The sequence below is a fragment of the Gadus macrocephalus genome, chromosome 6 (genome assembly GCF_031168955.1).
Source record: "Gadus macrocephalus chromosome 6, ASM3116895v1".
Lineage (NCBI taxonomy): Eukaryota > Metazoa > Chordata > Actinopteri > Gadiformes > Gadidae > Gadus > Gadus macrocephalus.
In genome coordinates, this window is record NC_082387.1 from 19,504,069 (window position 1) to 19,528,147 (window position 24,079).

Below are 24,079 nucleotides of genomic sequence, written 5' to 3' on the forward strand. Positions count from 1 at the left end.
ACGACATGGAGGAGAAAGAGATTGTTGCCCGCGATTGTCTCCTGCTGGAGCCCAAGCGCATGGTACCGTGGCCGCAAGCTGCTCAGGGCCTCACCCCCACCCTCATTTTTTTTAGACGACTGGCTGTGGTGTTAAGTGGCCACTGGGCCCCCTTTTTTCTTGGCTCATGATAGGCCTCTGATCTTTGTATGCCCCAAACAAAAAATCTCATTGTCTTGGGCCTACGCCGCTCAGGGGGCCTATCATGAGCCAGTATCTAAAATAATAATAAATTAAAAAATTAAAAAAATACAATAAAATACTGCAGCTCATGACAGGCTCCCTGATTGACGTAGGCCCAGGTGAGCCTGTGCATTAAGGCGGCCTTGGTAGTGCCTGTAATTGTGCACCAAGGCTGAATTTCTTAAACGTCTTCAAGTACTGTATTAGGGGCTCACTTACAGCTCTATAAAAGCATTCATATATTAGCATGCCATGGGATCTTTAAGTTTTTCAGTGGTGAAATGCAGAGTCCTATTTCCCACAGACGAAGATCACCTACACGGCCTACCGCAACTAAACGAGTCCTAAGACCAACCCCCCTGTTTTGGTTTTTCTAATAACAAAAATAACTAGAATGACATAAATCGTCGCTGGCTTTGACCTACACCGGCTCTAGGAACAGTCAATATCAAACAAAAGGAGTTACTGGTTGAAGGCCGAGGTGTGGAAGCAGTCCATGGGCTGCCTCATTTCAAATATTAGGCTTCAGCTGCAGCGATTATTCTCATGCATTCCACAGGATCTCTAGTCTAGAAGCCCTTTGGTGAACAGCCACTTTCACCAGGATTCCTCTAATGCAGAGGCGACGTTCATCCCAGCAGGAGCCCAACAGTGTTCAATATTTGATCGCTTTGATATCCTCTTCACTGCTTTCATGTATGTGAAAGGCTGGGTTCTTGTATTATTTATTTGAACACATCCAGGGCTACAGCACTCAGAGAAGGGGCTTTTTGTTTCATGGCTCTCTCATGCACTACCGTGACACTATATCCTGAAGTGCCATAGTCGTTGAGCTGCATGGATGGAACAGGATGTAAACATGTTCAGCCCCTTTCACCTTTTTGAAGTGAAAATGTTTGTTATTTTGTTGTCTTTCTGAGGAAGAGCATCGAGGCAGTGTTGTTTATATCGTTATTTAATTCCTTGTTCATTCAAAGCCCAGATTCAGCATTGCTCAAGTCACATTAAATAACAAGTCCTATATTATATATATTATATTTTCTCATACATAATTACCTTTTTCAAGCAAGCATTTTAATTTTGCAAGGCAAACAATCACTTCCCCTTAGTGATGGTAAGCAACTCGCAGAACAACCGGGGAATACATGAATGGTACTGCCGTCATCTTCTGTCTGCTGTCATGATTAGACTCCTACTTAACTCTCTGTACACCGTGCTGCTGTCGTCATAGAAATCCTTTGGATTGTCATGCATGCTTTCATGAAAGAAAGAGAGAGAGAGAAAGAGTGAGGGAGAGAGGGAGAGAGAGAGAGAGAGAGAGAGAGAGAGAGAGAGAGAGAGATCGAGGGGAGAGTGAGTGGAGATGGAGATGATGGTGAAGACTGGTTCTAGTCATAGACCTCAGCGCTTCTATTCCAGTGAGAGACTTTTTGTGCCACGGAATCCAACCGTTGAGCTGTTCCTATGGTGAGTGATTTCTTCATTTGTATTATTTGATTGAACCAGTAATTCACCATATGATCAAATGTGGATTAGATCCATTGGGAAGTATCTGGTGATAACTTGTAAACATGAAGTTATCAAACCGGGGGGAAAAATCTGTTCATTTAAACATTGTTCAATGGGAACAATGGTTTTGGGATGGACATTATGACACTTACCTTTTAAATATAGATATCACTCATTTTCATATACTTAAGTCATTCAATCAAACAAAAACTAATTAAAAGAGGATGATGCTTTTCATAGTTTGCAGATGATCAAGAAGGTCAGGTTTTAATATGCAGTTTTTATCCATTGTTCCCCAAGCGCCTGGAACCTCCATATTACTCATTCATAGAGTCCTGATTCTGTCAGGCTAAGGAGTCGTTCATGTGGAGGAGAGACACTTTGTCAAGTCTACTGTATGGAAGGTTCTAGATTAGAGTTTGGTCTGTGTCTATGATTCGGCCTGAAACACGCACACACACACACACACACACACACACACACACACACACACACACACACACACACACACACACACATACACACACAGGTGTGTTGGAGGGTATGCACACATGCTGGCACTGTAAGTGAGTCAGGTGTTTGGGTGTGTGTGTGGCACTGTGAGTGTGAATATGTGTGTGTGTGTGTGTGACTTTGTGTATTTGTTAAAATGGTGATGAAAGACAAAGCTTACTACTACTATACGACTGCACTTATAGAGGAGTTCAGTCGCTCTGTTCTGGTTGAGAGCCCCAGGGAACCCTTAGTTATTCTCTACCTCGCCCTCAAAGTCCTCACTTTATTTATTCATTCTGCAGGCCAGTGTTAAATGGCAGCATGTGCTCTCCTTGTACGAGATTGCTTTGATGGAAAGAATGGCTGCAGACAGTCTGAATTGCCTGCCAGACAGACAGTGGACGTGAATCAACTTAAATGATTTCAAATACTGTAACATGAATCGTTGAATAGCTAAGAAACAAAAAGACTTGCGGTTAAATTTTTTGTTTTTGTTGATGTCGAAGTCACATGTGTAATTGAAAGGTGAATTGATTCTTTCAAACACAAATCCGGTATCTTTAATGAATGCATCCTGCTTACGGTCACGTCACAGGTTCGAACGCCATGAGGGATGGCCCGTGCCAGGTCAACAGCTGCGGCTACGGCAGAGGCAAAGTGACCTTGTCCCTGGATGCCGGCAGACATCAGCAGCAGAACCCCCAGCCGGACGGGCCCCCAGACCCTCTGAGGGGCTCCCCCTGGAGGATGGACTCCAGCAGCCAGGCCTGCTCCGGCCCAGAGGACAACTCCACAGACCAGCAGGAGACCTGTGCCGAGACCTCCACTCTGACCTACATCGATGCCCACAACATGGACGAATCAGGAGAGAACAACAGCCTCCGGGGCTCGGGGCCGGCGGAGGTGGTCTGCTTCAAGGTGTTTGTCCTCATCGATGACGATGACGACGGAGACATGTCGCTGAGAGAGAAGATGGTGACGGACATGTCCGTTATGGACGGCAACGCCGCCGACCTAGTGGGCGGGAGGCTACTGTCCACCTCCAGCGACTCCTTATCCCACGGCAAGGCGGAGCCTCCAGGCCCTGAGGCCCCGCCTCTCCAGGAAGCCCAGGCCACGCGCACAAAGCCGAGCTGCTGTTTCTGTACCATTCAATGACCGGCTGGGGAGCACTGCCGGTGATCTGATGGCTTTAGAGACTTGCCCAACGGAACAGACCCTTTTCACAGAGGTGCCATCGTAGGACAAACACAGGTGTCACTCGTAATACCAATTGTGGGTCTTTTACTTCCATGTGCAAGGACAAGGGTCATATGCTAAAGCGAAGATATCCTATGGACCATGGAGCCTGCTACATGAAAAGAGCAGACCCATAATTAGGGTGAACGACCCCTTTATTTTATCCTACATTGACACCTCTGTGAAAAAGTCTATGGAAGGTTTACATTTAGTCATTTAGCAGGCATTTTTAATCCAAAGGGACCCAGAGCCATCTTGGATCCATGTCTTTCAGGAGCAGGTGGGGGGTTAGGGCCTCTTGTTCAAGGACGCCAGCTGGTCGGTGGCAGACATTGGGGTTTGAACCTAGTCTTTTGGCCGGAAGTCAAACACACTCACCACCAGGCTATACCGTATTGACTCCTACTTAATGTGGCCTCTGGATGTTAGCTCATACAGGCCTTCGATTGTACCCTCTATGTTTGTGTGTGTGGGTACCAAGAGTATCAATAACAACACTACATTAGCTAGTTTCCAAACTCTACGTAAACAACAACACATGGGCAGCATCAAAGACTTGTTCATGCATTTATGCATTTATTTGTCATTTGCAGATGTTATAGGCATTAAGGTCACCTTCCATATAATGTACATGTAATGTACTTACAATCGCCATTGATTCACCTGATGGTACTGTATATTCATTTTGATCTCAAGGTTTGATAGTCTTTAAAGTTAATTGCAGATCAACTATGGTATTTATAGTGTTGGATTAATTCTAATCAATTTGTACAGTTTGAAGCCATTTTGTTAGATACATAATTAAAGCAGTTAATTCATATTTCAAGAACAGCAATAGGCAAAATGTTGTTCCCTGCAACAAAATTGCATCCAATCTTTAATTAATGAATGCAGATTCATCGATATATAAAATAAATACATAAACATTGAATCCTGCAAGGGAATTCAAGAAAGACCTCACATTACTCTGGTTGGTTGTTACTCATGGAAATAATTAACTTAATTAAAACACACATTTTCACCTTTTCGCTTACTTATCTTTGGAAGTCAAAGATATTCATGCTACGCCACCAACCCAATACAGCGTGTGAGTGTCAGAACCCAGGACTTTAGAATTGACCATACCCATGAGGATTTGAGGTTACTCATAATGTTGATAGCTGTATGATTGATGAGTGTACTGCAGTTCTATAATCAAACGACCTGGTCACGGGACATTTACATAGTTTTGCATAAGAATAAATAAAAAAAATCTATTAAATCCTCCCAATAGTTTATATACACATAAATGTATCTATGGCACTTTGAACCACACTTACCGTGTAGCTATTTTTTTTGCCAATCTGTGCTTAATGGGGTCCCCCTCCCTATTATTTGAGGATGGCGTTGTCAGGTTTGCCACGTATATAGGACCATTCTTATTTCCTGCATAGGATTGCTGAAGCACATGTTTACATGATCCCTTTTACCATCTGAAATAATGAAGATTAAAAACCGGTTTACAATAAAATAACCAAATAATGCTTTATTTTTGTGCTGAGTGCAATCACTTATTTGGCTCTAATTTGGTCCACAGCTCATTTATACTTTGATTAAAAGATACTGCCAACAATTCTAATCTGAAGTGGCCCTGGTGAAAGAAAATACCAAGGAGTAACATGTGCACTCGAAGAAAAAAACACTATAGTATACATTATAAACCCATTTGTTTATAGCAATAAAAGCTACGTAATTAATGTTCCATTCTGATCATCAAAGCCGTGTCGTCCTCCAAAGAGCGTCGTAGTGTTTCTCTGGCGATGCTCAAGAAGTGTTTGATTGCCGATTGATGTGGAGAAGAATAACTTCCGAGGCAAGGTTGCCGTGAAAAGCCTGGTGACGAAGGGAGTTCTTGTCAAGACCAAGGACACCGGGGCCTCCGGGTCTTTCAAGGTGAACAGGGAAGCTAAGAAGGCTGTGGCACCTAAAGTCAAGAACACCGCCGTGAAGAAACCAGCCGCTGTCAAGAAGGCTTCACCAAAGAAGGCAAAGAAGCCCGCGGCCAAAAAGCCTGCCGCCGCGAAGAAGACTACCCCGAAGAAGGTGAAGAAGGTTGCCACGCCCAAGAAGGCAATTGCCAAGAGCCCCAAGAAAGTCCCCAAGAGCCCCAAAAGAGCAGCCAAGCCCGCTGCTAAGAAGACTCCCGCAAAGAAGGTGACAAGCTCAAAGCGGCCAAGAAGGCAACCCCTAAGAAGAAGTAGATGATCTCACTATTATGTTTAAAAACCCAAAAGGCTAACGGTTTATTCTATCAGAGACACAAGGTAAACAAGCTTGCGCTCTGGAGGTGGTTCATGAAGCATCTTTCAAACACAGGTAAACAATTCGTTATATTGGGAGTGGGCAGAATGGTAAATGAGCCACGCCTGTTCTAATTTACCCAGGTAAACCTTCTGTCTGTTTAGGCTGAAATGGCAAAGTGGCCGTGTTTGTAGTCTTTAACTTATATACAACATAATTAAAACCTTATATGTTGCTGTTCATTATGTGGTGAATAAATCATCAATCGTTGTTAGCTTGTGAAGGAGTTGGACTGGTAACTGGAGGGTGGCCAGTTCGAATCCTGAAAAAAATCCACGGATGAGGTGCCCTTGAGCAAGGCATCTGAAACCCCCACCTGCTCCCCGGGCGCTGCACCGCGGCAGCCCACTGCTCCGGTAGTGCCGGTGTGCCCCCATGTGTGTGCCCCCATGTGTGTGCCCCCATGTGTGTGTGTGTGTGTGTGTGTATGTGTTTCACTGGCTACCCGGATGGGTCAAAAGCAGAGAAAGAATTTCCCCCTAAAAAGGGATGAATAAAGGACTTAACTTAACTAATGGTTAGCTTGAAACATGTCATCAGAAATAGCATAGACTCAAATAATTAAAATAATCAGTTAGCAGTTCCGTTTTTATATAGGACTTTTGATTGAGTCCTCGAATCATCGTTGCAAACTGACAATGTATTTGGTATGGGGTTGCCACACTGATATATTTGTAGAACGGTATTTGAATTAGAAGACCATTGAGCTAACATACAGATATTTATCCGATGCGCCTATATTCTTCACAAAAGCAAAGTGACAGACACAATCGTTAACGAGTTATTCTTGCCCCTTAAACTCCTGTCATATATAGTACTAATTCATACCCTTTTTACTGTATGCATTGTGTTGAATTATATTTTGAGGCTAGCTGATTTGATTCTGGTGTCAGAGGTCAAATAAACGAAATGGTGAGAGAAGATAGGGGCGGGCGCTCCAACATATATACATACATATATATATATATATATATATATATATATATATATATATATATATATATATATATATATATACATACACATATATACATGCATACATATATACATGCATATATATATATATATATATATATATATATATATATATATAGTACGTATTTTACTCGCTATCACTTTTCAACGGGGACCATTAAGCTGCACAATACTGCCACCTGATGGGTGTGACAGTTAGGTTGACTGTGATTGGTCCTTTAGTTTACCGTTTGAGCTGGCCAATGAGCAAAGACATGGGTGGGTATATATATAGCAGTGTGTCGGGGTCCATCTTTAGTTAAAATTCTCCAACAAAGAATCGTTAAACATGTCAGGAAGAGGCAAGACCGGTGGAAAAGCTAGGGCAAAGGCCAAGACCCGCTCATCCCGTGCCGGGCTCCAGTTTCCTGTCGGCAGAGTGCACCGACTTCTACGTAAAGGCAACTACGCTCATCGCGTCGGCGCTGGAGCTCCCGTCTACCTGGCGGCGGTGCTCGAGTATTTGACCGCTGAGATCCTGGAGTTGGCTGGAAACGCTGCCCGCGACAACAAGAAGACCCGAATCATCCCCCGCCATCTACAGCTGGCCGTCCGCAACGACGAGGAGCTCAACAAACTCCTGGGCGGAGTGACCATCGCTCAGGGCGGTGTGCTGCCCAACATCCAGGCGGTTCTTCTGCCCAAGAAGACTGAAAAGCCCGCCAAGAAGTAAATCCGGAAACTGATAAAAAACAAAGGCTCTTTTAAGAGCCATCCACATCCTTTAAAGGGACTCCTTCAACACATTCTGTTATACTATAATTGCTGTACTGGAGTTCAAATAACTATTTCCGTGACTTCATGGTCCATCCGTTTTAAATAGTTATTAAAAAAATCATTGCCGTCCCATTAAAGGCATACATTATAAAAAAAAAACTACACAGGAAACGCATGCAGCTGTAACTATATGTATGGATTGTAGCCTAATATGTAGGCCTACCTCTCCTGGAGCCGTCACCTTATCGTGTTGGGAGGGATTTGCGTGAACCGGAGGGCTGTGTTGTCTATAGCGTTGTGCTCCTGGTAGGGTCTCATGTGAGGGGCAAGACGGTTCATCAAGACCCAAATGGACATTCAATAAAGAGTAGGGCTCCCCGCAGGGAGCCCGGGGACTCAGACTGCAGCCGGGCCAAGAAGGAGGGCTCATCGGTGAGCGCTTGGTGGCCGGTGTCACACCGAGGAGTGCAGCAGAGTTTATATGGCAAGCCCGGACCCTGGAAGGAAGCGCGAGAACATACAGCAAGGAGAGCGCTGATGTCCCGCCCTAATGTTGGAGCGCGCGCCCCTTTCTTCTCTCATCATTTCGTTTATTTGACCTTTGACACTAGAATCAAATCAGCTAGCCTCAAAATATAATTGAACACAATGAATCCATTACAACGTATAAATCAGTACTATATATTATGACACGAGTTTAAGGGGCAAGAATAACTCGCTAACGACTGTGTATGTCACTTTGCTGTTGTGGGAAAATAGGCGCATCGGGTACGTTTGCTCAATTTTTTTTTAATTCAAATACCGTTCTATAAATATATCAGTGCGGCAGCCCTCTGCCAAATGCATTGTGTCAGTTTGCAAAGATGAATCGAGGACTTGATCAAAAGTTCTATAAAAACAACTGCTAACTGATATTTTAGATGCTATTTCTGATGACATGTTTCAAACTAACACTTATGAATGGTTTCTTCACCACATAATGTACACTATATAAGATTACAAATATCAACATTGATAGTTGTATCATAACCTAACAATTCTTACAATCAAAACTATCCATATGAAATGTGATATTGGAACTTTGACTTGGCTCTTAAAATAGTTTTTGGGTGTTTCCAACATAAACCAGGCTTGTTCACCTTCTTTGCGGGAGGGTTCTTAGCAGCGGGCTTGGCTGCTCTTTTGGGGCACATAGAAATTGCCTTCTTGGGCACGGTATTAACTAACGGTGGCAAAATAGGGTTTGGAAGACGTGCCGTTGGAATGAGCATTTCTAATTGAAGGCCTAAATTATAGTAACTGCGACGATCGAGAAATTTGAGGAGTAAGTCTTATTGTAGTTTGGGTGGTCCTTAAAAGGACCGATGGTTTTAGATAAACTGTTGCAGTTTACTTGGAGCTGGTGTACTTGGTCACGGCCTTGGTGCCCTCAGACACGGCGTGCTTGGCCAGCTCACCGGGGAGCAGCAGGCGGACGGCGGTCTGGATCTCCCTGGAGGTGATGGTGGAGCGTTTGTTGTAGTGAGCAAGGCGAGAGGCCTCACCGGCAATGCGCTCAAAGATGTCGTTGACGAAGGAGTTCATGATTCCCATCGCCTTGGAGGAGATGCCGGTGTCGGGGTGGACCTGCTTCAGCACCTTGTACACGTAGATGGCGTAGCTCTCCTTCCTGGTCTTACGGCGCTTCTTGCCGCCCTTCACCGCCGTCTTGGAGACGGCCTTCTTGGAGCCCTTCTTGGGTGCGATTTTAGGCGCTGGATCAGGCATGATTAGTAACGATTCGAATGGAGAGCGGACTGTGTGAGCGCTGAATATATAGGAGGCGCATTCAAATCAACATGGGCTGTCCCTTTGTGTGATTGGCTGGGATATTCAAAACGCCTGAACACGTAATACTGCTTTATAACACGGCGCTACATTTAATATATCAGCGATCTCCTCACTAGCCCTAATCATCCATTATGCTATACAATGTTTCAACGATTCATTAAAACATTTAAAGTCACTCAACAAAACGGACACGTCGCATACACAACCTTAGTATCCAGATACATTGACTTAGAATCTGTGCCGATCTATTGTGACTGGTCTCAATTCTACCAACGCTGACCGAGCGAGTAATACCATGCGGTGGATATTTTATGCATCGTTCTGGTTACGCCTACCATGTATTGAGACGGTCTTTTAACATTCAATTCAGGAATCCTCAACGGAAAATATAAACAAGTCATAACCTTATTGTAAACAGCACCTCCGTAACCATTCATGTTACGGGACATCTCAATACATTGTGTGAAATTGTGCAAGCAGTGTACTGTACATAGGCTACAAGTTTAGCTCCTTTGTTAAATATTTGGGCGGCTCTTAAAAGAGCCTTTAGTTTGAGGGTGGATTATTTAACCGCCGAAACCGTACAGGGTACGTCCCTGCCTCTTCAGAGCGTAGACCACATCCATGGCGGTGACGGTCTTCCTCTTAGCGTGCTCGGTGTAGGTTACAGCATCACGGATCACGTTCTCCAAGAACACCTTGAGGACACCGCGAGTCTCCTCGTAGATCAGACCAGAGATACGCTTCACACCACCGCGGCGAGCCAGGCGACGGATAGCGGGCTTGGTGATGCCCTGGATATTATCACGAAGAACCTTTCGGTGACGCTTGGCGCCTCCTTTCCCGAGTCCCTTTCCTCCTTTGCCTCGTCCAGACATGTTGCTAATTTTCAGAATAGAATGCCGGCGGACCGCCGCGCTCCGTTATATAAAGGCTCACTGAGGACCTGAGAGAGACGAAAGGCGGGAGCTCCGGTACAGGCTCCTCCCAATGCTACATTTAATTTAAAACTTTTTATATAATTCTGATTTGATCATTTGAAACGAGAAATGTTATTTCGCTCAACCTATGACATTAAAAGTTACCTTTCCCAAAGATACAAACAAAGCATATTTACGATCAAATAAACATAATAAAGCGAACACAGCACCGATTACTTTTGAACTATGTCCAGTATGCTTTAATATACATATATATATATCATATATATATATATATATATTCAACAAATTTTAAGTTGCAATACAAACAATTTCAACTGATCGTAGCTCAACATTACCTCATCATATTTTCATGGAGCTGACCCTTTGTCAGATCAATAATTGTCCATCCAACATGAAGCCAATTCCTCAAATAAGCATTAACAAAGCTACAATAACGAAACAAAAGAAAGATGACATTTTTGGTTTTTTTTAGTTGTTGTTACTTATTTTATGAGTTTAGGGTTTCAGCTCTCCTAATTCCAATGGGGAAATATCTAGACACATTAGTAATCCATGCTGAGCTATATTTATTATAAATAATAAATAAATGATGAAGATAAAGACTGTAAAAGCCAACAGGGGTAAAAGTTAGGATCACAGTCCAAATCGTGTAGGGATGCTAATAGAGGTTAACTAGCTAGTCTTTGCAGCAAGATAGTTGGTCAGGTCAGCCTTCGTCTTGTCATGTAAAAGAAACCTGCTCATTGGGATGTGTTTTATGTTTGCGTCAACTCGGACCTGATACTGGATTGGTGCTCTTCCTTGCCTTCTTTTATCCCTGGTAGCACTCTTCAGAGAATCATCCCTGTAGGCTATGTGTCAAACACAAGGATGATTTCATCATAATCTCGTGTGAGGGACATCAGCCTGTCGTTGAAGCATTCACTGAGATGTTTAACTGTCACTATGGTAGCTGGTTTCTTGGCCATTTACTGCAGAAGAACCATTGCATCTACCAGGGCTATCTTGCAACTTGGAGCATCTGGTGTGGTCTCCAGGCCCGGCGCTCGGCATAGGCGACCTAGGCGGGAAATGCGTTGGGAGCGCCCTCTGGTGGCGGCCTTAATTAGTCAATTAAAATATCCGAAACAAACGGAGAAGGGAGTGGGCGCGGGAGCAATCGCCAGGGTGCCCCGAAACCGTCACCATCCGTGTCCATCCCATTTTCTGGCTGCTGATCTTCCTGTGCAGTTTCTGCTGTAGCGAACTTGTTAAGGAGGTGGATCAACTTTGATTTGTCCAGGCATGGCTGGATTGTACCATCTGGAGCAAAAAGGGCTCTTGGTGTCAAAGAGAATTCGTAGTCCCCAATGGCCTCTTTCTGGTTGATGTCTCTGCTGGACCTGGCCAGTACCATCAGTCTGCCATACAAGTCCTTTGTCTCCCTTAGATCCACATTCTTGTCTTTGAGTTTTACTGCGATTTTCTTGTTTGCAGACATGAGCATCTTGTTGTTCTGGTGCCCATAAGCTGACATCTCCATTAATTCGCTCTGAAACAAAGTCTTCATATAACTCTGGACCAGTCACATCTGCATTCAAGATCTTTCCATGTTTCAGTATGGCTGCCTTGATCTTGTCAATAACATCATGCACCTTCTTGACAGCACTTGGCCCAAGGTCATGATGCTCTCTGGTTTGGTCAGGCTGCAAGTCTACATGAAGGCAGATAAAGATGTAATCAGTTCTCTGCAGATGCTTTCAACAGAGGAAGAAGTGACCGAAACTATGTTGGCCACTCTGGCTAGCTTCGTCTGTGCAGCCTACTCCCCCAAAGGCATCTACATCAAGACCATCTCCGAACTACGTTGGCATCTCTTCTGCAAGCATATCGCAGAAAGTGATCAGCTACCTCCTACCCTTCGAGCTCTGAGAAAACATTGTGAGTGTGGGGACAGGCCAGCATTGCTCTGCAAGATTCTCATATGGATCCCCTGCAGAATGGCTACCACAAGGAGTACGATAGCCAGCTGAAACCAAACATGACAGATGCCCTTCCAGCTACGAAGGCCATCATTGAGATGGTTAGCTGTCAATGCAAAAGAGACTGTTCTTCTGCCAAAAATAACTTATCCTGCACCAATCTTTGTTAGTGCGGCAGTGCGTGACAGAAGGATGAGGACACACAGAAGTGTGAAACTGATGATGACGATGATATGTAAAGACTCCTTGATTGCCTTAAACATTAAACACATTTTTGTCATGAGGACCATGTTGGCTCTTACAGTTTTTGCCAATTGAACACTATAGACACATGCTTAGACCAAAGTAGCACAACTTGAAGTTGTTGTTACTATACCTTAAACACATGTAACCATACCTTAAACAAAAGCGCTGCTTTGTACTTTAGTTCCAATTGTGCAACACACTTGCTCCTTTCTGCAACACAATTGCTCCTGCACACTACACACTATTTCATAAGACACTTAATTAAAAAATGTAAGTATCATTTCAACATTTGGAAAACACATCAATTCAAAATACAAAACACATTGGTTAATTGAAAATACTTAAACACACACCTGAAAACACTTCCTCACAAAACTGAACACTTATCAGCGAGCTACAAAAAGGCCAAAGGGCAATTGTGCACGTCCCGGGGCGAGCGGGGGAAATATTTAATTTTTGCCTCCATAAGCCTTTGCGGATAACTGCTCCATCATGCAAAAATAGGTCCCTATAATACCCAACATATCATCACATTTCTAGATGCACTTCATGATGCAACTTAACAGGACAGATCAGAGCAGCCCGGGTTTGCTGTTGTCTGGGATAATGTTTGTTTCCATCGGGCTGTTTTGGTCCCGAACTGGTACACCAACCATGAACTATTTGAAGTCGTATATACTCGCCATTTCTAAACACTATAGAATTTATTTTTTTGTCTTAAAGATGGCTTGTATATGACCGCCAACCACATGCCCGCATGCCTCTTCTGCAGGCAATGGAACAGGCCAGCGGAGACATTGAGGTAAGGTCAATCCATGGATGGATTCGGCACACAAAGCGAGGAACCATAAGCCAACCCACGCACAATTGTTGTGTTTTTCTGTGTTTACAGTACAGTTGTGTATTTTTGGTTTATTTTTGATTAAACTGAATTTTCTGCACTGTAAAGTACCGTACTGCAATGTACAGTATTGAGTATTTGATTTTTTTGGTTGTTGTGAAAACGTGCCTTCTGTGGAACTGAAACAGTGAATATGGAAGACTGCAGTGTTTTATATAAAGTAGACTAGTGGGTTGCTGCTGATCTGAAAGTGTATTCATATGATACAAGTGTGCATCATTTTGGCATCAGAGTGACATTTTCACAAGGGATTGTTAGGTTTCGTTAGAAGAGTTTCAATTTGACATTGATGTGAATGGTATATTTCTCAGTGTTGTGTCTTATTTGCTTGTGCGTTGAGTTTTGACACAATGAGCCAATATTTGCAAAATGTGTTCAAGCAATTGAAAAAAACTGTAATGGACATTACTGTAACTTAGTGGAACGTTCATGATTGATTACTTGTAAAACATTCAATTAAAACTAGAAATTTCAGTCAATTAAGTTTTAGGTTGATTCTAGCTTATTTATTTTGTTACCATTGGATTCATTGGCCCTGAAAATGGTAGTTTAGCTGTCAAAATAAAAGCTCTAGGTGTTGGAGCCATAACGGAAGTATGGCAATAATGAAATGGAAACAATAATTTATAATCTATGGTTAATTTGAGTTTGTATTCTGTCTCGCTCCCCCAGTAGGTCAGTTCTATTATTGCAGTTATTCAGCTAATTAAAGGGAATTAATTCACCTGCGGGACGGTAACACAAACAAGAGACGGGTGTGTCCCCACGTCGCTGGACGTAGACAGCAGCCTCCGGCCCACTAGGTCGGCGATGTTGCCGTCCATGAAGGACATTTCCGTCATCATCTTCTCCCTCAGCGACATGTCTCCGTCGTCATCGTCATCGATGAGGACAAACACCTTGAAGTAGACCACCTCCGCCGGCCCCGAGCCCCGGAGGCTGTTGTTCTCTCCCCATTCTTCCATGTTGTGGGCATCGATTTAGGTCAGAGAGGAGGTCTCGGCTGGTTACTGGTGTCCAGCCTCCAAGGGTAGTCCCTCGGAGTGTCCTTAGCAGGATGCATTCATTCACTGGTGGCAGCCAGATGTCATCATAATCATCATGGGAAGAGAACCTGGCTTTTGCCATGGAAATATTGTGTTTTCAATAAAGCCAATTTAATTTAAAATGTTTCCATTTCATACCTGGTGAATTCTGTTATGTTTAAATTATTGTTTTTCTCCAGCATCCTTCTGGAGAAATCAAGATGAAATCTATGAAAATAAACCTACCTTTTCTTTGTAAAACAACAAAAACATACGACCGATTTAAGGACTGACTAAATCAGTAGATTCTCTGAGGCTGCGTTCATTATTTTTGCATGGGAAATTATGTAATCACAAGAATAGCAGTTCCAAAACACAACCACCACATTTTTAATTGACTCAAAACAATTCACCATTCAAACAAGTTTTTCTTATAACAATACTATAAACCTACTGTGGGAGAGTTTGTGAAGGATGGCTGGTTGTACCCCTCCTTCCAGGGATGGTTAGGATGTCAGTTGGTGCCCTAAGTCCCATTTTTAGTATTACACAGAAATATTTTTCAGAAAATGTAAAAACGGAATGTAAATTAGCATTGCTGATGATGACATGGTGCTGTCTGATGAGCAAGCTGGTAGTCATCAGGGATCATCCTCACAGAACCACACTGGCACAGTGTTATGTTGAGATGGGCTGACAAGGAACTTGTATGGAACATCTTCTCTGCCTATTGGCAGCAGGGGATGTCTAGTGTTGGCTAATAGGTCGATTTAGCAGTAGTGAGAGCTGAGGGACACTGTTAGTAGGCACATGAGTGAAGAGGTTTTAAGTTAAGATTTGTGTATGCGAAATCTGAACCCAACAGCAGTATAAAGTTATCTGTGCTGTATTCATATGTACCTAGAAACTGCAGATGCAAAATAGCCTAAGGCTAACTCTGGTGCAATGCATTAAATAGTTACATTCATGTTTTTAGTTTCTTCATATAGCATAAACTTCACTGGCTAATTGCGTACGTCCAAGAGGTTCATCCTCTGGGACACTTGTAGCATAACTCCCCGGTGGATGAAAATGCGTGGACCTTTGGGGCCAGCAGATTGAAAATGTATTTTCTCGAGAACCCTTTGTCTGTTCTGGGCTAGCAACATGGTGATGCAACATGGCGTCCCCCACGTAAGAGGACCCACTCATGTAGATATATAGGGCTCTTTCTAGGGTAACGATACACAACATTCTTATTTTCCTTATATTTTATTTTTAAAATGATATAGATATGATCTCTCTCTCTCTCTCTCTCTCTCTCTCTCTCTCTCTCTCTCTCTCTCTCTCTCTCTCTCTCTCTCTCTCTCTCTCTCTCTCTCTCTCTCTCTCTCTCTCTCTCTCTCTCTCTCTCTCTCTCTCTTTGTTAACATTTTACTAATGTAAATAAATTGGCTATTAATGTTAAATAATTCAGTAACTACAGTGGGACAATAATGATTAATACTTTTTCATCCAATTATCTATAATTTTTGCTGACCTCTCATTATTACTTAAAATTGTTTTGTTATTTAGCTAGTCAGGAACAATAATGTATGGTCAAATTGATAGAAAATGTCCCCCCGTCCCGCCCCCAAATGGCTCCAATGCTACTTTGGAATGTTACTATTATTTTGTTAAATTAGTGAATTTCTTGCATTCCAAATGATTTGCTACGTGTCTGACCTTGTATATAATCTTCAATAATACTAAATCGTCTGGGCCTAATGATTCTGCACTCATCGCGAGACTGTTGATCGCGCGAGGCCAGCGTCAAGCCAATAAATCCGGAGCTCCGCGCGCTCAGCCTCACATCCCTCTGCTCTAAGATGGCGACTGCTCCAGGTGGGTACAGGATTCATAATAAGTATAATTATTACATGTATCTCAGCAGTTCGGTCAGATAAGAAGAGACTGTGATATGAACTTGTTTTACTTAATTGTTTTTTATCAATTGTGTTGTAGTACGTTAATTCAAAATAGTATGTATAATGTATCCTTACTTCAAGGCCTTCGTTAGCTAACAATCCGCCCGTCGCCCAACGGTCCAGGCTGGGTCTATGATTACTAAATAAATGAGGATATCTAATTATTTGACTTTGTTGTTCGAAGAAATTATGTGCATTGTTTGTGAACGAACATGTTCAACCACGACCCTCATTTAAATCAACCGCAGCCGGGATTTCTTCCGTCTTTGTCCCTCTTATGTGGCTAGCTGCGTGCTAGCTACCTAGCGTGCTTGCTGACTAGCTAATGCTGCAGCAGCGGCCAAAACGCGCGAAGTTTGTGGATCATCGATTCACGTAAGACATTTATTTTTATTTTTTGGCAGATTACAGTTCCTACAATCAGACCACGGCCCAGCAGGGGTGAGTTATTCATGATCCCGGTTGACTATGGAACTGAAAGTCGTAATACCAACAGTACTTAACGTGGTCTGATGAATCTACGTTCTCCTCAGGTACGGCTCCTATGCAGCCCAGCCTGCTCAGGGATACGGACAGTCGGCACAGGTATGTCTATATTTGTGTCAATATCGCTTGACATAAAACATCGTCGAGTATTTTTCTGGAATAGGCAATAAGTCTTGGAAACACAAGACGTTTTGTATACTATTTTATTTATTTTTTGTAGCAGGGTTATGGCCAGCAGAGCTACAGCTCGTATGCCCAGCCTGCCGCGGCAGACACGGGCTACTCTCAGACCACCCCAGCAGCGGGGGGATACGCCCAGCAACAGCAGCAGTATGGCTCCTCTTATGGACAGCCAGCATCAGGTTGGTGGCTCAAGCTGATGTTTTGCTTTAAAAATGTTTTGCTAAGCCAGCAGTAAGTGTTCAGTGTCTACTTTGAAGTCAGGAAATGCTAGTGAGGACACTTTTTTTTTTATCGCAATCTCCTTAAAGACCAGGCAACAGAAATGGATGGTAAACAAAGTCAACAGTATGTGTCTAATGCACTGGGATTTATTTTGCTTTAAGCAGCTGGATATCCAGCTGCCCAGTCAAGCACTCACGGGTACTCCCAGTCTGCTCAGAGCTATGGGACCAGCAGTTATGAGAGCACTCCCGCTGCTGCGGCTCCGGCTGCGGCCCCGTCCTATGGCTCTCAGCCGGGCTACACCGCTCAGTCAACCTACCCTGGATATGGCCAGCAAGCTGCTCCCACTGCCCCTCAGAGGTAGGAAACACTGAATACCACTGCACTGTAGAGGTTGCAAATGATGGGGGGGGGGGGATGATATATTAAAGGGAATGTATTATGCTGTCTTCTTTCTAATGCAAGTTTTTTTGTCCCCCTTTATTCGCTCTTAGTTACAACGCCAGCAGCCAGCCTTCCAGCTACAATCAGAGTGGCTACTCTCAGCCAGCGGCGTATGGCCAGCAGCAGCAGCCCACAGGCTACTCGGCACAGCAGGGAGCTTACAGCCAGCAGCAGAGCAGCTACCAGCAGCAGCCCCAGCAACAGCAGGCCCCTCCGTCAACGTACCCTCCACAGGCCTCTGGCTCCTACACCCAGCCTCCTCCCAGCCAGTACAGCCAGCAGGGCGGACCACCAAGTTACAGCCAGTCTAGTCAGTACAGTAAGTCATACTGATTATGCATGTAGAGCCTAGGTCAGAATGATGGCATACGTTTAAAGGGATAAAATAGGGAGACCTTGATTTCCAGTAAACATGGCAGATAGTGTGGCATTAACAGATTCTGATCCACTCAAAAGGTTTCCATAAAGTGGAATGCTTAGGGGCAGTATTTTTACTGTTCACTGATGCAAAGGCAACCAATTATGTCATTCACATTTGGAATTTGTGGAAATAAGTGACATTTTTGAAATAAGTGTATACCTATAGTAGTGGTTTTCTGTTCAGCCCGTGATTTAACCCCTTGTTCCCGCCTCTGCAGGTAGTTATCGGCAGAATGGCCAGGGGGGCAGCACTGGCTACTCCAGCATGGAGTCAACCCGGTACCCAGGGGCCGGAGAGAGCCGGGGCCCCGGCCGGGAGGGCTTTGAACGCGGTGGCATGATGCATCGGGGGCGTGGAGGCCCTGGGCGTGGCATGAGGTAGGTCCTGCTCCTCCTCATCTGGCCTCTCTCCTACAGGGCTGACGCCACTAGATCAGGGCTGAGGCTGTCGTATCCACTGAAGCCATGTAGGATGGATTGGGACGGTTTGAGGAAATTCTCTTAATTCAAGACCAAATTTACAAGTTGGTAAAATTGACTACAGCAGCCAGTTGCTCAGCCCTGCATCTAAAATGGCAATGGTAAGAAGTTTGGTTACTAACTTTGACATGCATAATTTGTGCATCACATTGTACATTCAACACGTGGGAAGATGAAGTTTGTCATCAGAAATGCAATGGGGTAGCGTAAATTTTTTACAAATGATCCTTGCAAACACAAGTTGGCCTTCAACGGTAATTTCATGTCACACTCCATAACACAAACGTACCGAATAATCATTTAAAATGTGCAGTTGGCTATAGTTGAGCATCCAGGGTAACATTTCAGAATACAAATCTCTCGGCATTATATGATCCAATGACGGGAGTGACAGTGTTTAGGGAGTAAGGTCCCCCCACCCCCCCTTTCGTATCGCCTGCCGTGACACGGTGGCCTTGACTTGGAAGAAATTATTAAATGTTAGTACTTTGCTCATTTGAGTTTTTGGTCTTTAAGGTTGAGATATTGGATTGCTCAAAAGTTGACAACCTCTGCAATAGGTGGCCAACCGCATTAAAACCTAGTGCGTCCTCACTCCCGTGGCACTTCAGACATCTTATTACGAATATTGGTTACCTGTAGCCAGCTGGTGAAGATCGGGTTACATTTGGAGTTGCATGTAACACTTTCTACTGGTTTATTGGAGTTACTCCTTCGCTACCCAGGCTTTTGAAAAAAGTTTATATAAACGGACGACCTGATTTTACTAGGGCTAACAAAGGTTTGCAGAGCTATATAATCAGAATAAATATTAAGAAAAAGCTTAAGCTGAGGTACATGGAAAAATTTATCTAAAGTTTCACAATAGTGCTTTTGTTGACGGTATACCAAAGAAGTTCAGGGATCTGACCTAAAATCTGACCTAAAAATTTGTAATGTTGATGTTATTGGTGAAAACATGCTCAACATAAGGGTTTATGATTTGGTTCCACTAATCTGGAGGATCAGAAGATGACACGAGTCATATTTCTGAGGGAAGCTTAACCTTATTTGCACCCCAAAGCAACACACAAAATCTTTTTTTTTTGGAGTTAATTTCAAATCTTAACATGGTTTTCAGCAAACTGCTTCCATTCAGGTCTTGTTCATAGAAGAAAATGCTAACTTGTGTGGTCCATTAGCTCTATTACGTGCGGTCCCCTCTTTAACGGACTTGTGTCCTTTATGGTTTGGGATTTTCTGGTTTCCAATGGTGTATAACCATTACTATTCTCTACAGTTTGTGGTGGACAGTCCGACATGCACATACAACATTATTTAATTTAAACACCAAGACATTCAGATGCTAGTTTATTAAACTGACTGCATGAATTATGCAAAATGTATTGATATTTGGGATATTTGGACTATTGAACATGAGGGAGGGTGGGTCACACATTACAATGCCAAGATGTTTTCTGTGGTTTGGAATACAAATGTTTGATCATTCATTTGAGCACTATTTTAACATGCTTTGTTACGTTTATACCGTACAGGTAACGGTGAGAGCCATTTAAAAGCATCTTTACTGTAAAAAGGTTTCTCGGCAGCTTAAGCAGCAGGAGGGGAGCTAAATCAGCCTTTATTCCAGCCACTGAGGAAGATGTTTTTTTATTTTTCTTCTGTTTTTGTCGGAGCAAAGCGGGCCAATAAATTGAACTGTGAAACACCCAAACCCTGTAAAATGCTATATCTATTTTTGTTTTTCCTGAGTATTGTGATGACGGCATTGTGAAATTTCTGATGCATTGAGTTTATCTTTTACATAAATTAATATATTGGGTAATACAGGCTTTCCAGTCAGTGGTTTAATGTCTGGATTCAATGCATCTGAAATATTTGTTTCTGATGTTCCAATATATTTTATTTTAGTTGCCCTTTTCATAATTAAACTTTGTTAAGCATTCTTTGAACTTGATGTACCCACAGAGAAACTGTTATAGTTTAGCAAGATGGAAGCAAGTTTGGACATGTCGACATTCCCCAAATGAAAAGCGTTGTGTGTTAATGATAACATTTTGGAGAGTTGGGATAGTTAAAACTGTGATCATTACTTCCTATGAGACGCCACTGGCATCAAGGTTTTGAAGTGGCTGTAAAAGGGATACCGCCTTCATATCTACATTTATCCCCCTCATAGCGGCGCTGGAGACAGAGGTGGCTTCAGTAAGCCTGGTGGTAAGTTAACGAGTATTACACTGGTTAGTCCATTCCAAACCGTACTTTTTTTTTTTTTATTGAGCAAACATTCTCTTGCTCTTTGAGTATTTTCATACTGTGGTATTCAAACATTTAACTTTCTTTTGACAACACATCATGAAATAGTTGGGTACCTTTGGATGCCTTTTTATCTTTGGGGTAAACATTTCTCAAGTGTCAATGGTTTTCAGAATTTCAATTGACATGGTAATTAGAGAATTCCACTGGTAACAAGTGTTCTTTTTTTGTATTGTGTTTATTGAGGAGTGAATTACTTGGGATTCTTTCGTTCATTTGAGAACGTTTGGTTTTATAGCAATATCAAGTTGCACATGACTATTTACAAAAGGGTCTGGTATTTTTCATAATTATTGCGGTTGAGAGGAAATGTGGTTTACCATAAGGTACCTTAATTTTATCTTTCCAAAATGGCCAACGGTGTTTTAAGGAGTTGAGTTACAATGCTCTGGAGTCATCCTGCAGTACCAAGGGCTATACACTAACTGTCTTTACCTCTGCTCTCTCCCTGACCGGATTGACCTCAGGACCCACCGAAGGAGAGCGTGAAATGGGTGAGTTGCGTGACCAGATTGTCTATGAACAGGACTGCAACGTCTGTTTGCAAAGGGTGAACAGTTATGCACTCAATTGATAAAATCAACTAAGCATTTCATAAACTTTCAGACATTTTTCTCTGATATTGGGAAGTTCTAAACCATGGCCCTAATCTAATAAATTGTGCCATGGTAGCTCCTGCTGAGCTCTGGTGTTTGTATTTGGGCTGTAACAGTGATTCCCTCTGCAGGCCGGCCCGAGGAGCAGGATGACTCTGAGAACAGCACCATCTACATCACAGGACTCACAGAGACAGTCACCATTGAGGAGATGGCCGAGTTCTTCAAGCACCCTGGACCAATCAGGGTGAGGAAATGAATTGTCTGGACATTATCCGCTATCGGTCCTATTTCAACCGGTTAGGTTTTCGACATTCACGAATTAGGTCGTGCACTTCATCGTAACATTCCGTAAAATAATTGTTGTAATTGAATGTTGCCTAACTTGTTCATACAGGTATATTCCGCTTTAGATATTGTGTATATGGTTATGATTCTATTTTTTGGTACACAAAATGGCCTGTGACCTTGGAACCTGGGCAATTCTGATGCAAAAGAATATTTTCCCCCTCAGATGAACCGTCGTTTGGGACAGCCAGCCATCAACATATACACCGACAAGGACAGCGGCAAACCCAAGGGAGACGCTACCTTATCATACGAGGAGCCCTTCTGCGCCAAGGCAGCGGTGGAGCACTTTGATGGTATGATCCTCATCTTATGCTATCTCTAATGTGTGTGTGTGTGTGTGTTGTGTGTGTATAATGTTTTTTCTTCTATTATAGGCAAGGACTTCCAGAGCCGCCGGCTGAAGGTCTCTATGGCTCGCCGTAAGCCCATGATTGGCGGAATGAGAGGGGGCATGCCAATGAGGGACGGCATGATGGGCCGTGGAGGTATACCAGTGGAGGGGATGGAGGCTTGCGGAGTGATGTAACTTTGAAACGGTTTTGTGTTGTGGGTCAGATGTCTAACTGGTGCTTTGTGTCAGGTATGATGGGCCGCGGGGGCGAGCGCGGAGGCTTCGGGCCCCGGGGAGCCCCCCGTGGAATGGGCGGTCGGGGTGCCCCGTCGGGGGGTAACATGCAGCAGAGGGCCGGAGACTGGGAGTGCCCTAACCCGTACGTACCGTCGTCGGCGCGTCTACCTGCCCGTTGTGGTCTCCCTGAGACGTGATGCTGACTGTTCCGCTCTGTTCTTAGTGGCTGTGGCAACCAGAACTTCGCCTGGAGGATGGAGTGCAACCAGTGCAAGGCTCCCAAACCAGAAGGCCTGGGAGGTGGACCTCCCTTCCCCCCTGCAGGTAGGACCAGATGGGTGTTGAGTGATTCCAAGGCCTCTGGCTCGGCCCTGAACCGTGTAGTTTGTCAGTAGAGCCATGCGGTGCAGACTGACAGATCTTGTGTTGCAGGCGGGGACCGAGGGAGAGGTGGGATGGGCATGCGAGGCGGCAGAGGGATGGACCGTGGCGGGCCCGGCGGCGCTGGGGGCCCTGGAGGCCCTGGAGGCCCAGGCGGCCCTGGGTTCAGGGGGGGCTGGGTGGGTGACCGTGGGGGATTCAGAGGACGAGGAGGCATGGACAGAGGCGGCTTCAGAGGCGCCCCGAGGGGTGGACCCCCCATGGGCGGCAGAGGCGGCCGAGGGATGGGCCCGCCTGGCAAGATGGACATGAGGTAAAGGAGCAGGAGGAGCTGGAGGCGTAACAGTGCGTGTTGAGCTCAAACCAGAAGCCCGTAGCCAGGACACTTGCTACGTTTGTAATGGTACCCTGTCTCAGTGCAGGTTGTACTTTATACCAACACAAGATGATGTGCATGATTTATCACATATACTACTAAGAGCTGCTGGAGTGTGATGGTGACCTGTGGGCGTGGTTTCTTCCAGGGACCATCGCCAGGAGCGCAGGGACAGGCCCTACTGAGACGCCACTCAGCTGCTTTCGGTTCGACGTGGGAATCCATTTTTGAAGAGGAATATTTTAATTTATGATTCCATGTATCGATGGTTGTATAACTGCTGTAGAATACCTTGGTGCAGTCCGTGTAACTCAACGTTATTCTAGTGTAGTTGGGAGTGTTTTAGTTATCATTTTCCATTGTTTATCTTCCATCTTGTATTTTTGCATGTTTGTTTTTTGCTTTTTTATTTTAGATCTCACATGTATTGTAAAATGCTTTTTTCTTAATCGTTACCATGATTGACCCCTCATTCCCAAAGTAAACTAGCAATTGTGTGATAACAACTTGGAAATAAATTGTTACTGTTTTCACAGTAAACTTGTATTTGTTTTTCAGAACTTGCTAGTGGGCATCTAAATTTATAATGCCAATTTCTGAGCTTTGTAACTAAATGCATGATATTTGCTTTATACTGAACCTTTAAATAAATACCACTTGGAAATGATCTGTTAGTTCACATTTAAATACTGGTTATGTCGTTTTTTGTTATTTTTGATTTTCCTAAACTGGTCTAGTGGGCACTGTTCCCTGTCCATCACGGTGCCGCACGGGGGCGTTGTTCACCATCCCGTTGGGTTCATTGAACTACATGCAGGGGATCAAGCTACAGGAGTGGCCGTCCTGGTGGGCCATGGAGGAGGCCAC

General features: G+C 43.9%; 6 protein-coding genes across 10 annotated transcripts; 4 read left to right on the top strand and 2 right to left on the bottom strand.

Annotated features, from left to right (window-relative positions):
* Positions 1 to 1,557: 1,557 nt before the first annotated feature.
* On the top strand, positions 1,558 to 4,730 carry si:ch211-12e13.12 (uncharacterized). Its single transcript, XM_060054771.1, has 2 exons — positions 1,558 to 1,689; positions 2,822 to 4,730. Exon 2 carries the CDS (start codon positions 2,833 to 2,835, stop codon positions 3,382 to 3,384), a length of 552 nt encoding a protein of 183 aa, XP_059910754.1. The 5' UTR covers positions 1,558 to 1,689; positions 2,822 to 2,832; the 3' UTR covers positions 3,385 to 4,730.
* LOC132459118 (histone H1-like) lies at positions 4,616 to 5,761 on the top strand. The gene is made up of 2 exons (XM_060053495.1): positions 4,616 to 4,627; positions 5,305 to 5,761. The coding sequence occupies exons 1-2, from the start codon at positions 4,616 to 4,618 to the stop codon at positions 5,707 to 5,709; spliced, it is 417 nt and encodes a 138-aa protein (XP_059909478.1). The 3' UTR covers positions 5,710 to 5,761.
* Positions 5,762 to 7,061: 1,300 nt separating this feature from the next.
* LOC132459909 (histone H2A) lies at positions 7,062 to 7,853 on the top strand. Its single transcript, XM_060054778.1, has one exon. The coding sequence runs from the start codon at positions 7,109 to 7,111 to the stop codon at positions 7,490 to 7,492; it is 384 nt and encodes a 127-aa protein (XP_059910761.1). The 5' UTR covers positions 7,062 to 7,108; the 3' UTR covers positions 7,493 to 7,853.
* Positions 7,854 to 8,925: 1,072 nt separating this feature from the next.
* On the bottom strand, positions 8,926 to 9,303 carry LOC132459910 (histone H2B 1/2-like). The gene has a single exon (XM_060054779.1). It carries the CDS (start codon positions 9,301 to 9,303, stop codon positions 8,926 to 8,928), a length of 378 nt encoding a protein of 125 aa, XP_059910762.1.
* A 629-nt stretch (positions 9,304 to 9,932) lies between these two features.
* Positions 9,933 to 10,244, bottom strand: LOC132459911 (histone H4). Its single transcript, XM_060054780.1, has one exon. The coding sequence runs from the start codon at positions 10,242 to 10,244 to the stop codon at positions 9,933 to 9,935; it is 312 nt and encodes a 103-aa protein (XP_059910763.1).
* A 5,959-nt stretch (positions 10,245 to 16,203) lies between these two features.
* LOC132459907 (RNA-binding protein EWS-like) lies at positions 16,204 to 23,899 on the top strand. 5 transcript variants are annotated; one of them, XM_060054776.1, is made up of 16 exons: positions 16,204 to 16,306; positions 16,794 to 16,830; positions 16,923 to 16,974; positions 17,096 to 17,237; positions 17,445 to 17,640; positions 17,775 to 18,043; positions 18,363 to 18,522; positions 20,804 to 20,841; positions 21,408 to 21,434; positions 21,668 to 21,783; positions 22,051 to 22,180; positions 22,262 to 22,372; positions 22,468 to 22,597; positions 22,679 to 22,779; positions 22,888 to 23,149; positions 23,361 to 23,899. In XM_060054776.1, the coding sequence occupies exons 1-16, from the start codon at positions 16,291 to 16,293 to the stop codon at positions 23,395 to 23,397; spliced, it is 1,824 nt and encodes a 607-aa protein (XP_059910759.1). In that variant the 5' UTR covers positions 16,204 to 16,290; the 3' UTR covers positions 23,398 to 23,899. The 5 variants fall into 5 exon arrangements, with proteins under 5 accessions (XP_059910759.1, XP_059910756.1, XP_059910755.1 ...); XM_060054773.1 differs by having other exon boundaries at positions 16,216 to 16,306; positions 17,099 to 17,237; positions 21,653 to 21,783; XM_060054772.1 differs by having other exon boundaries at positions 16,217 to 16,306; positions 21,653 to 21,783.
* Positions 23,900 to 24,079: the final 180 nt, after the last annotated feature.